Genomic DNA, 14308 nt, shown 5'->3' on the forward strand with positions numbered 1-14308 from the left:
AATAATGCCTGGCAAATTCTTTTCTAATCTAGTTGAATTTCAATTTATTATATTGATATAGAGTTTTTTAATTTTAACCATGATTTAATTTAACATAGTGTGTGGGTCTCCATCATTGAAATTAAATGGTGTTACTGTTTTTAGATTAAATTGTCCAAAAATGTTTGATTTTATCACATGTTTCCAAATACAACAGTTGTTAAAGATATTCTGAATATCAACTCAGAATTGTTTACTGCTCATAAGAATTTGTTGATGCTTCATTTATGTTAAAATGTCACTTTTTATGTTGTTTTCGCAAGGATGCTGGTTGGAATTGAACCTAGAAAATAATTTAGGGAGAGTTTGTGGAAAGTCCTAAATGCCTTCAAAACAAATTTTGCTGTCTCTAAAATTGGTGGAAAGTGAGAAGAGAACCTTGAAAGTATTGAGCACACTTTTTACTGTATCAGCACTGGGGATGGAGTGCCTGGCTGGCTCAGTTGGTTAAGTGAATCTGCTTTGGGGTAGCTTTGAGGCTGTTAATGAAGATGGGAAAAAGGAATGGGTTTGTCAGCAAGGACAGGGTAACAGAGAGGGAGTAACTTAGTTACAGTATGATGATTTGCAGCTGGTCTTTGAGGACACAAAGCTTAATGACTTTCCTACTCAATTTTGTAAGTGAAATGTTTTTAAAAAAATTTTATGTCATCCTAGCAACTAATTAGAGGAGTATTAGAAGAGCCTCTTGACAAATTTCCAATACTTATTAAAATATTCCTGTAGGGTAACTATTCCTGTGCTAAAGAGTCTATAATAAAAACCTCTCTAGAATGTAAAGCTACAAGAGAGTAGGGACTTTCTGTTTGTTTTGTTTCCTCCATATCTAGATTAGTGCTGGTCCGTAGTAGTCGGTACATGTTTTTTTGATAGAGACAGTAGAAAGAAGCACCGAATGAGGATCCCCCCCTTTTTATTTAAAATAAAGATATTTATTTACTTATTTGACAGACAGAGGTCACAAGTAGGCAGAGAGGCAGGCAGAGAGAGGAGGAAGCAGGCTTCCTGCAGAGCAGAGAGCCCGATGTGGGCTCAATCCCAGGACCCTGAGATCAGGACCTGAGCCGAAGGCAGAGGCTTTAACCCACTGAGCCATCCAGGCGCCCCTAAGGATCTCATTTGGCTGACAGAATCTTGCTGAGGTTTCCCGATGACTTGTGGCAGGTTGGTAGAATTTTGATACATTAGCTTTCCTTGTCTTTCAGTTCCAAATTCTCCACGCCTTGGGCCCAAGGTAGAAACTATTGCTCATCTAATCATCGTTGCCAATGATGATGCGTTTGGAACGCTTCAGCTCTCAGCACCCGTTGTTCGAGTGGCAGAAAATCATGTCGGACCCATTATCAATGTGACTAGAGCAGGAGGAGCCTTCGCAGATGTTTCTGTGAAGTTTAAAGCCGTGCCAATCACTGCAGTTGCAGGTGAGAGAAGACCTCCAAGGGGCAGTGAAGTGTTTTGGAGGGAAATTATATCCTTAATTAACAAAAGCCGCTTACAGATGTAGTTAGAAAAATCAACCAGAAAGCAGTAATTTTCTTGCATCTTTTAAAAGGCAAAAATGTAGAGCTTTGATCATGTATTTAGGACACGATTTTGCAGAATTTTTTTGAAAAATGTCCGCAAAACTGTATATGAATTTTAAAGGTAAAATGACCCAAATGTGCACAAACCATTGAAAAGTAAACTGGGGGAAGAATTGTTAGGCTTTCTCTGTGTGTACTTTTTAGTCATTTGAAAGGGATTCATGTGGAAATGATCCGAGGAATGCCAGATAAAATGTGCAGCTGCATGGTTGCCCTGCTTGGCAACACTCTTGCCTCTCAACCCATTTATCTTGCTTGTTTATTTATTTATGAAGAATGTGGAAGAGGCAATGGCTAGCATTAACTATTCTATGTAAGCAAAATGATTTCACTGCCAAATTGCAAACATTAGGAGACTGCCTTTTTATTGGTGCTGTCACAGCATCTAGAGGGAGATCTGCCTGAGAGCTATTCAGTTAGAATCTTTCTGTCATGCGCTTGAAGACACATGAATGTGAACGGATAGGATAACACGTTTGATATTTTTAAATAAATGATATTTGCTTGAAAAGATAATAAACAAGGCTCACCTAGTCCCTAAGTACGTGTGTTGCGGGCACGCATGCAGGGTGGGTAGCCTAGAGGAATGAATGCCTGACTGTAGGGGGCCCTACACAGGGCTCAAGAGTGGGAATGAATCAGTGTTCTTGGAGATTAGCCTTACGCTTCATAAGGAGGCTCTCTCCATTCCCTTCCCACTGTTTGACCAGAAACAAAGCTACCGCCAACATGAGTGGTATGTGGTAACAGCTTTTAATCCAGTTTTTTTTTTTTTTTTTTTTTTAATGAAAGCCCATAGTTTCCAGCAATAACATTGATGAGTCAGACATGTCTATATCTGTACCGCAGTGGAACATATCTTTCTAGTGAGGTCAGAATTTCAGTTTTGTTCTTTGGTTTAAAAGATTGTGCACATTTTCTTTCTCTTTTGTAGATAAGGGGTTATCTTGTGGTAATGGATGACTCTCTATATTTTTGTCTATGTCCATATCTATATCATAGCTATATCATCTATGTCTGCATATGACAAAAAGAAGAAATTATGCATACATCTTTCTAAAAATGAAAGGATAAACTTGAACACCCTTTGGAGGTCTTTTTCATTATTTTATGATCTCAAACCTGTTTTTTCTGGCAAGAGAGAAAAAATCTTTTTGTTTAGAATATATGTAGTCAATATCCTCAAAAAAGCTTTTCAAGTATATCTGTAGAATTTGGTAGGTCCTAGAATTTTACTAGTATATGGCATGTTTATTATCATATTTGGGACTAAGTCTTAACATTTTGTTTTTTATCTTCATAGGTGAAGATTATAGCATAGCTTCATCAGATGTGGTCTTGCTAGAAGGAGAAACCAGTAAAGCTGTGCCAATATATATCATTAATGACATCTACCCTGAACTGGAAGAATCTTTTCTTGTGCAGTTGCTGAATGAAACAACAGGAGGAGCCAAACTAGGGGTATTAACAGAGGCAATCATTATTATTGAGGCCTCTGATGACCCCTATGGATTATTTGGTAACCAAACTAGTTTGTGTCTTTTCTGTAACTTGTCACTATAGACCATATATTTCTTCATTTTTAGGGACTTAGAATCAATTTGATCATGTTTCCCTTTTTTTACTGGCTGATACCAATATGTAGGATATCCGTGCACCCTCCTAGCAGTGGTTAGTGATTATTAAAAAAAGAAATCAGCATCTTAGCATAAATACAGAAGGGAAAAACTTTTAGGCTTGTAAGTCAGATCTGGCTTCTAGATGTGTTTTGTGGAGCTTAGACAATTCTTTCAAAAATTAATTTACGTAAATTTACACAAAAATCTAGATTTTTCGCCTTCTCAATTAGCAGGAAATCTGGCAACATTGAGCCTCCCTTCCTGCATAGCATCAGTTGTGGGAACAAAATAGCAGCTGCCTCTTTGGACCAGGCTTGCACTGTGCAGTTAGCCACAAAACTCACTAGACCCACTACCCTCATGACTGGTACAGGCCTGACTGTTGTGGGATTCTTAATGATTTCTGCTTCTGTCATAATGAATAATAATGTGGAGATTTTGTCAGACCTGACCAATTAGTATCACAGCATGTTAGTCTGATTTGGGGGATTTAGCTATTTATATTCAGGCTGTGTAGGGGGAAAAAAAATCAGCTATTGGATGATAAGAATTCTGTGTTGCCTCAGTTTCACTTTGTATTTGAAATTAACTCTGTTCTGCCCATTAGGTTTTCAGATTACTAAACTTATTGTAGAGGAACCTGAGTTTAACTCAGTGAAGGTAAACCTGCCAATAATTCGAAATTCTGGGACACTCGGGAATGTTACTGTTCAGTGGGTCGCCACCATTAATGGACAGCTTGCTACTGGTGACCTGCGAGTTGTCTCAGGTAATGTGACCTTTGCCCCTGGGGAAACCATTCAAACCTTGTTGTTAGAGGTCCTGGCTGACGACGTTCCGGAGATTGAAGAGGTGAGAGGAATGGCTAGTATAGAATGACACTGTAAATCATACCTTGTCTTATAGTGACTAGAACAGATGGCTGTTGTTGTGGTATTTATAGAAAATGTCAAGTTAATTATTTCTGCAAGAATTTTCAAAATATGGTAGTGTAAAAGTGATTTTTATAGATAAAAACTAGAATATTCTAGGAAAAGGTCTGGTATGTATCACAGTTCACTAGTGTAGATTTTTTTGTATAGTTACACTGTATTTTTCCACATTTTCATTAAATGATTAAATATATATCTTTATATATTTAACATAATATAATATAAATACAAATAGCATACATTTTTCCATATAAACTCTTAATTTGTATCTAGACTCCCTCTTAGCTTGAGTGTGAGCCAGTCGATCTTAATTAAATTTAGATTTTGATTTTCTACTTATTCACTTATTTGTTCTTCAATAATTTAAAAATTTACTATATGACAAATACCATTCTAGACATATCTGCCTGATACTTATTTTTCATGGTGAAGAAGCTAGGTGGCAAATAAAAATAGAGTCTCAGTGAAAAAGTTGATTCATTACTAACATATATTAACTGAAGATAATTTTACATTATGAAATTCAAATATTATGAAATCCTAGGTGTCATTAAATTACTTTTAAGAGCATTTATTCTTTAATAATATCAGATTTCATAGAAGGGAAGTCCATAATATTTCATTTGAATGCTAATTGTGTTTTTCAGTTCTAAAATATTAGGTATTAGTTAATACATATAAAACATTTCTCGGAAAAAAAAAAACAAAAAAACATTTCTCGGGCGCCTGGGTGGCTCAGTGGGTTAAGCCGCTGCCTTCAGCTCAGGTCATGATCTCAGGGTCCTGGGATCGAGTCCCACATCGGGCTCTCTGCTCAGCAGGGAGCCTGCTTCCCTCTCTCTCTCTCTGCCTGCCTCTCCATCTACTTGTGATTTCTCTCTGTCAAATAAATAAATAAAATCTTTAAAAAAAAAAAAAAATTTCTCTTTCCTTCTCTCAAAGTTTTGGTAGCATTATGATAGGACATCTTTAAATTTTGTCAGAGGATTTCCATTTAAGATAATGTGGGAAATAAGGCATAATAGATTAGCTACTTAAGAAACATACATGCAATATTTTACCTAAATAAAAAGCTGTATAGAACAGACATACAATGTTTTATTGAAATGGTAACTATAATAAGGATCTTAAAGTTGATTTGCAAAATTATATACCTGAATATTAAGGAATTTAAATGGCCTGTTATGTATAATTGTGCTTTATTATTAAAAGTCAGTAATGTATTATTCTGTTACATGTTGGATTTGTAAATGTATTGGGGGAGTTTCTTTGAGTCCATTCATATTACATTATATTTTATCCTTGTCCTTGTATGGATAATATGTCTGATTATCCCCCACCTGCATCATTGTTATTTTAATTTCAGAACTGGGATTCTGTTAAGGAAATTTTCACTATATTTTTAGGTTATCCAAGTGCAACTAACTGATGCCTCTGGTGGAGGTACTATTGGGTTAGATCGAGTGGCAAATATTATTATTCCTGCCAATGATAATCCTTACGGTACAGTAGCCTTTGTTCAGTCGGTTTATCGCGTTCAAGAACCTCTGGAGCGAAGTTCCTGTGCTAACATAACTGTTAGGCGAAGGTATATGGAACAATGGCTTACATCTATGGGGGAATGGAGGTTGTGGGTGGTGGGAAATGACTTCTTGTGCAATTAAATAATTCCGGTTTGGTGGTTGTTACATAATGTTAATTATTTTTAATTATTTTATAGGTTTGGTAATTTGTTAATTGAATTATGACTATGTGTATGAAGAGCCCAGTATATTTATCATACTTATTATTAGTGAAATAGATAATAGACTATAGATCACTGGGCTTTCTAGCCACAGAAAGTTATTGCTTTAATCTAGGATTTGTATGAATTAGAACTTAAATACAACTAGCTTCCAAATTAAAGAATATTTAAATGCTGTATGAAGTGGGTGGTTTTCAGGTTGTTTTTTCTCCATGTGTGTGTGAGGCAGTATAAAGTTCACTGAACTCCTTCAGAAATAGAAAATAAGGGGTTTTGGGAATTTGTGGCAAGTAATTACATTTTCTTAATATGCATTCCTGCTATTACCATTATTACCTTGTTTAAGTGAAATCTGGTAATGAGAATTCATTTTCTAATTCTGTTTGATAATTCTGAAATGGATATGATTTGCATATCTTGCAGGATATCTTTACAGCTTGGTTAAAAATAACTATTGCTTAATTGAAAACTAGCATGATTCCCTTATATGAGAAAATAAAATGTTGAAAGACAAATATAATTAAGAAACATGGATGTGTTTGTACTATTACTTTCTATATTTAAAAAAAAAAAATGAGAAACAAAGTCAGTATTTTCCTTTTGTATGTAATCCACAGATTGCTTTGAGTGCTTAACCTGTCTTTTAATTGTCACTCCACTTTTTAGCGGAGGGCACTTTGGTCGGCTGTTGTTGTTCTACAGTACTTCTGATATTGATGTAGTAGCTCTTGCAGTCGAGGAAGGTCAAGATTTACTGTCCTACTATGAATCGCCAATTCAAGGGATACCTGACCCGCTGTGGAGAACTTGGGTGAATGTCTCTGCCATGAAGGAACCCCGGTATACCTGTGCCACATTGTGTCTCAAAGAACACGCATGCTCAGCGTTCTCTTTCTTCAGTGCTTCTGAGGGCCCTCAGTGTTTCTGGATGACATCTTGGATCAATCCAGTGGTTAACAATTCGGACTCCTGGACCTACAGGAAAAACATGACCAGGGTAGCATCTCTGTTTAGCGGTCAGGCTGTGGCTGGGAGTGACTATGAGCCTGTGACAAAGCAGTGGGCCCTAATGCTGGAGGGTGATGAATATGCAAATCTCACGGTTTCTATTCTTCCCGATGATTTCCCAGAGATGGATGAGAGTTTTCTAATTTCTCTCCTTGAAGTACACCTCATGAACATCACAGCCAGTTTTAAAAACCAACCAACCATAGGACAGCCAAATACTTCTACAGTTGTCATAGCATTAAATGGTGATGCCTTTGGAGTATTTGTGATCTACAGTATTAGTCCCAATACCTCAGAAGATGGCTTATATGTTGAAGTTCAGGAGCAGCCCCAGACCACAGTGGAGCTGATGATTCACAGGACGGGGGGCAGCTTAGGTCAGGTGACAGTTGAATGGCGTGTTGTTGGTGGAACTGCTACTGAAGGTTTAGATTTTATAGGTGCTGGAGATATTCTGACTTTTGCTGAAGGTAAGTGATGGTTCTAAATGGATTTTAGTTTCCCCTGGCAAAGTCATCATAGTTAATTTTTATGATAATGTTCATAAGAATTCTTACTGTTTAGATTCTTGCTAATATATACAAGGGCAGTGTAGTTTAAAAAAGAAGCTAGTTAGCTTGTTAATGGTTGACCCATGATATATGTAGACTGATGAGCATCTTTGTAAGTTTATTAGAAAGATAATGTTTTCAGGGAATGTATGGACTTTATTCCTTTATAGTGCTGGCAGTGCCTATAAGGAAACAGAGGCAACTCTAAGGCAAATTCTAATTTTGAAAGGGAAGTTACCCAAGTTCATACTATTTATACTTTAAAATTATTTTCGTTGATGATTTATCCTGATTTGTCTAGTACATGTAAAATTTTCCTAGTTCATACTCATTTTCCTAGCTTCTGATACTTCTTACCCATGAGAATCTTCAGTGAAAATAATTTGTAAGTATAAATAGTATGAACTTTGATGATTTCATTCATATTAAATTAAGCCTAGGGCTAGATTGATTGATAATAATGTTCTTAGGCTTGAAGGGGTAACTACTGTAAATTTTCCTGAATAATATAACTTGGCCCACAGATTAGAATTAGGGTCAGATTCACTGATTCTTTTTCAGGACTGGTTGAATCATCTAATATTTGGAAGTTTGGAAAGTTCATTTGTTTAAAATAATTATCTTCGAGTGGGGGAAAGTTATCTTTATTAAGATCATTGTTTAAATCCCCATTTGGGCAATTAAGGATTCCATATAGTTTTTAGCATAGTGTTTTTCTGATTAAAAAAACATATGCATATAAGAATCTCATGATATCCCCAAAGAAAGAAGGAAATAAGTGTTATTCACAATTCCATGTCTTAGAGCAATTCATTGCATCTTTTCTTGTTCAACTTTTTTGCATATACTGTTTTTAGAAATAGTAATTGAAGGTCATGATCATGATTCATATGTAATATACTTTTTGAAATATCTAATAAGCATTATGTTTTAGAGTAAATTTTTAAATTAGCATATCACATTTCTATAATGGCTATTTCCTAAATATTATTTTGTTAATGATGGAATATGATATGCTTGGTGGAGCAGGGGTACAGATTGGTATTTGGTAACATTTCTCCTTATTTCAAAGGAAATTTCAAAAAAAATTTAATTAGGATGACTGGAGGTAAAAATTTAAATTTAAAGTTAGATTTTCCAGTAGTTTTAATAATTATAAAAAGTTTCCATATAAATATCATTATACAAATTAGTATTACCTTGAATTGTAACTTAGCACACAAAATGGCCTATATTTAATAGCTAACTTAGATTCTTAGATAATCTATAGTCTCTTGAGGCAGTCTTGATACTGTGAATTGATGAAATCCAGCAAGTTCATGAGAGAACATTCATTCCTAATGCCTTTCTCCTTTTTCTTGCTTTTTCTCATCTCACCCAGAAAGTGACAAAGAATTAGGTAGAGGACAATAGGCTGAACTGCAGAAGCCCTGTTGGGTTTAGGGTGTTCACTTCTGCTCCATGTTCTAGTGGGGTCCTAGACCAAATTGAAAAGTAGATTGCTTGAGTAGATTGAATTCCTTTTCTGCCTCCTTCCTTCATTGGCCCATATCCTAGAAATTGGTACTTGATCTGTTCTAGTTATCTGAAGACTCATCTCATTCAGGCTGGTTCTTAGACTCGGAATTTGCCATCCCTTTCCTGTTTGCCATTTTGACCACCATTCCCTAAGTGTTCCTGGTCTTTTAGGGAAGTATTGACTTGATCACCTGAAGAAAATTATTCACAGGAATGCCAGAATGAGAATGAGACTCCATTCACTGAGAAAGAAAGAGAGAGAGAGAGAGATGTTTTTCAACAGAACATACCTTAGATGCCCTTTCCCTAGCCGTGTCACTGTTCTAGGCTAAAGACCAGAGACAAAACTACGGTTCTTTGGTTTTTTGAAGTAATTCTACCCTTTAAAATATTCCATAATTCAAAATGTTCTTCTCTACAATCTGTCCATATTAATAAAATTTTAGGATATATAGATTAACATATATGGTTTGCTTTTAGTTACACTAATATTGCTTATGATATTCATTTACATATTTTTACTTAACTTTTTAAAGTGGAAGTAATTTGGGGTCTTTGTGGAGTCTCTATGTTGATGATTTTGTTACTTTGGTTTTTAGTTCATTAATTTTTTTATAGGTGAAACCAAAAAGACAGCCATCTTAGCCATTTTGGATGATTCCGAGCCAGAGGATGATGAAAGCATCATAGTTAGTTTGGTGTACACTGAAGGAGGAAGTAGAATTTTGCCCAGCTCCGACACTGTTAGAGTGAACATTCTGGCCAATGACAATGTGGCGGGAATTGTTAACTTTCAGACAGCTTCCAGATCTGTCATAGGTCACGAAGGTGGGTTCTTTTTCTTGTTCAGCATATTCATTCTTTCTTCCTTAGAGGTCATTTTTTGCTTATTCTTTTAAAGTTTCCAATTTTTTTTTTATCCTTTCATTATTTTGTAGAGCTGTGTTATGTTAGTATGCCTGAAACTTAGCTGGGAAAGGGGTCTGTAGTGAACTGTTTAACTACTTAGGAACCTTGTAGATTCTAGCTTGCTTCCCCCCACTGATGTGGTTTTAGGAAGTTAGTCACACTTGGGATGCTCAGCTTTCTTATTTGATAAATGACAAGAAATATTGCTTCATAGGTTTCTTAGTGAGGATTATATGAGATAATGCGTATAAAGTGTTTGTCACAGTTCCTAGCAAGCATATATGTACTTAGTGGTAGTTCTTGATATTAAACAGTGAAACACTGGCTCCTTGTTCAAAACAAGTAGTAGTTTGTAATTGGAGAATATTTTATAGTGTGTTGTTATATTTTTATGAATGAAGTGCCAAACTAGAAAAAAATTAGAAAATGTCCATTTTTTTCTTAAAAAATAAAAATTTTCTTGAATCTTAATATTTACATATGTAAGATTTTGCAAATGCAGGCTAATTTTTTGCATTTTAGTACTATTTTTTGGTCTTTGAATAGACCTGTTCGATATAAAACTTGTGTTTAGTAGCCTGTGTTTCACTATAGTCTGTGTTTAGAAATAAGAATAAATAAGTGTACCCCAGAAAGAGAAGAAACAACAAGGATCCAGATCATGTATTTGGACTTCTATTTTACAGATGAGAAAACTGAGACACAGAGAGATTAGGTGTCTTAACAAGGTCATCCAGCTTGTTAGTTGCTGTGCTTGAAACTAAATATGTTTTAGTGTGCATTACCTTCTACTTCACTGTACTCCCAACTTGTGAGTTTATTTAGCTTACCAATGCAAATGTCTGACCTATTTTCCAACACTCTTTCCTTTTTATCAGTGGTTCAGAATCTCATGTTGTCACAGCAATAGTGAGTAAAAATGACTAACAGGTTGCTCTAAGTCCAATCTAGAGATAGATCAGCAACTTTCAAAAAATTACTTGTAATATAAGTAAAAAAGTCACTGTAGGAGTTAATGTAATAATAATGACTGTTTTCCAGACAGAAAACATATCCGTTATTACACTTAATTTGAACAACAGCCCTATAAAGTGGGTGTAATGGTATACATCTCGTATTCTCATAAGGAGAGTGAGTTTCTGAGAAATTAAGTTTTTCACAGTGGAGCTTAATTAACCATAGTGCTGTCTGAATCCAAAACCTATATAATATATAAGGAAATTTATGAAAATAAATTAATGTTTTGCTTGAACTTAAGCTGCTGCAGAACTCAGCATTTCAAGAACTATTTAATTGGCAAATATTTCAAGTGATTTGAGTTGGAAGAATAATGACTTTGAGTAACAATGTTTGTGTGAGAGAACCCAACTTATGAGACAACCTGACTATATCTCATGTTAGAGGTAGAAATTAGATTTTTAGAGATAATAGTTGAGCTCAGGAAAATTAATAGGATCTTTGTGGATAGAGGAAGAAAAGCAAGGTGTCAAAGATAGACCCCACATCTAGCCTTGTGGAACACAAGACTAAGGTGCTGGGAAATAAAAAAGACCTTTTTGGAGACAGAAGGCTCTCTGCCAGAGAAGGGAGGAAACCAAGATAAGAGTGTGTTTTCATCAATAAACAGAAAGAAAGTAATCACTGTGTCTCAGGCTAACACAGGCAGCCCGTGAGATTAGATTCCCAAATGGGCGGGAGGAGACAAGGGTAACTGTAGAGGATTTTAAAGGAGAACTTGGGATAGGAAGCAAGTTTCTAAGAACGTAGAGATATTTGGGCAGTTCTCGAAGTAGGGTCTTCAAGTCAGTGCCCATCTACAGTGTTTGCTACTGATTTGTGGCAAGATAAGTTTAGAGGTTCAAATACGCCTTTCTAGAAACTTCTATAACATTTTCATTTTGCTGATATTCAAAAGCATTGTCTATGGGCTTATGATTTATCTGTCTTTATGGTTTTGGTTTTTGGTTTTTTTTTTTGCAAAGGGGAAAAACGATTAGTAATTAAAGTAAATGGCCTACATGTGTTATTGGTAAAAATTGTGCATTATCATATTACTCTATGAGCATGGGTTTGGTACCAGAAATAAAACACTGAACTGCTTTCGTTTCTTTCATGTGTGCTACCTAGATTTTTTCATATTTTCTCAATAAAAATTGGGGTGAATTTTTACCTTTTCTTATTTTCCTATACCTTTATTCCCAAGCTTTTTTTCCTAGAGTCTAAATTAATTTTCTTTTATCAAAAACATTATGTTGAACCTCAGTGATTCAGAATTTTGTGTGTGTTTTTTATGTTACCACAAGCTTGCACAGAGAAATGTGTACCAAGCGTATCTGTTTACCAAAGTGGTTTAATGAAAACTTCATGGGGATTCAATGAAAACTGCTAAAGAAACAGGGTAAAAAAAGTCATGCCATGTGATCGTAAGCAATGTTTAACGCTGCTTTTGGCCTAGTGTCGGAGTTTCATTTATGAGGTTAGATTTAAAATGTGGACCATGCTGAACTCTGGCTCTAGAATACATGTTCAGTTCATGGGGAGGAATTGTCTTAGTGTTTAACAATGTGCTGAATTCTGTAGAATTCTATTTCTCTTTTTTGTGCTAAAGCAATTGGACAGATGCCCAGTGGTAAATATTACTTTTTTTCCAATGGAATGGGAAAATTTAAAAAATATGGGACAATAGATTTTTACTGTGATTGAAAACTATGTATAAATGTGTCCTTTATAAATCCGTGTTAGATGTTTCACTTAGTCATCCAACTCAACAGCATCATAATCATCGTGTCATATTCAGTGGATTTAAAATTCTGCCTTTTTACAGAGACAGTTTGAATCTTTTTAAGGCAAAGACTTGAACAAGAAATGCATTTCTTTTTAAAAATAAAGAGGTGCTATATTAGAAACACAACTTTTTTCTTAATTGTTTATATTGATAGTTCATGTTGCACACTATTCATATCCCTGTAATTAGTTTAAATGATTTTCTGTCTATTGCAGAGGGCAGTTGATTCAGATGGCCCATGTGTAGCATGTATACATGTATCTATCATGTATACATGTGTCTATTAAAATATATTTCCTGGGTTTAAATTTTCCATTATTATTACAGTGTAGTTGATATTTGTCTCTTTAAATTATTTTTTTATTTTTTTGTTAACATAAAATGTATTATTAGCCCAGGGGTACAGGTCTGTGAATCACCAGGCTTACACACTTCATAGCACTCACCATAGCACATACCTTCCCCAGTGTCCATAACCCAACTACCCTCTCCCTACCCCCCCACCTCAGTTTGTTTTGTGAGATTGAGTCTCTTATGGTTTGTCTCCCTCCTGATCCCATCTTGTTTCATTTATTCCTTTCCTACTCCCCAAACCTATATGTCTCTCAACTTTATCATATCGGGGAGATCACATGATAATTGTCTTTCTCTGATTGACTTATTTCGCTAAGCATAATACCCTGATATTTGTCTTTTAGAAAAACTCTTGGTTTGTTTTGGGATCAAATAGACAAAATACTTAGTGTTATTAAGTTACATTTTATGTTTATATTTCTTAATCTGCATTAAGCTAGGCCTAGACACTATATAATAGATCATCTGTTTTAGAGGTAAAAGCCTAACTTTTAATGGACTCTGAATTTTATATCAATATGGTCTTCCAGGTATGTTGTCAGACTCTTCTCTCGGTAAGGGTCCTATTTAGGCTTTCATCCTGGGCAAATGCTAGAAGACAGTGTAGTATCTAGTAAAATATTTATAAGAAAATTATAACCTACACTTTCTAGGACATTCCTTTTATCCTTTCCTTTATATTTAAAAGACTAAGCACTTGTTTCTCAGTTTTCCTTTTTCTACAACTGTTCTTTGACTCCTCATCCAGGTAGAGGGTAACTTTCTGGTAATTTTTCCAGGAGATATTTTATTTATTTATTTATTTTAAAAGATTTTATTTATTTATTTGACAGAGAGATCACAAGTAGGGAGAGAGGCAGGCAGATGGGGAGGGAGAAGCAGACTCCAACACGGGGCTCGATCCCAGGACCCTGAGATCATGACCTGAGCCAAAAGCAGAGGCCTAACCTACTGAGCCACTCGGGCGCACCACCCACCCCCCCAGGAGATATTTTAAATGGACCTGGTTCTTGGGAGCCTTAATGAGGAGAGTCACTACCTCCATTTTGATTATTTTTTAGGAATATTTTCACACTCTTAATATTATTTTTACATTTTCACATTGCAATAGGCTTGGCTTACAAGATTGTATTTAAGGAATACTTTCTTTACCTTTTATTTCTCGGTGTGTAGTGTGTGTGTGTGTGTCCTGCCTCAAATTGTGTTTCTTGCAATACTCTCTTATAGGTTACTTGCATGGTAATTTGTTAAATTTTTAAAGGTGAT

General features: G+C 35.3%; 1 protein-coding gene across 1 annotated transcript in view; it reads left to right on the forward strand.

The window, feature by feature from the left end:
• ADGRV1 (adhesion G protein-coupled receptor V1) overlaps positions 1-14308 on the forward strand; it is a 527902-nt gene that overhangs the window by 105205 nt on the left and 408389 nt on the right. Inside the window, exons 30-35 of the mRNA XM_059416383.1 lie at positions 1245-1460; positions 2926-3141; positions 3849-4093; positions 5580-5761; positions 6584-7395; positions 9613-9822. Coding sequence (XP_059272366.1) covers positions 1245-1460; positions 2926-3141; positions 3849-4093; positions 5580-5761; positions 6584-7395; positions 9613-9822 — 1881 coding nt within the window. The remainder of the gene's footprint in view (positions 1-1244; positions 1461-2925; positions 3142-3848; positions 4094-5579; positions 5762-6583; positions 7396-9612; positions 9823-14308) is intronic.

The sequence above is a fragment of the Mustela nigripes genome, chromosome 12 (assembly GCF_022355385.1).
Source record: "Mustela nigripes isolate SB6536 chromosome 12, MUSNIG.SB6536, whole genome shotgun sequence".
Classification (NCBI taxonomy): domain Eukaryota; kingdom Metazoa; phylum Chordata; class Mammalia; order Carnivora; family Mustelidae; genus Mustela; species Mustela nigripes.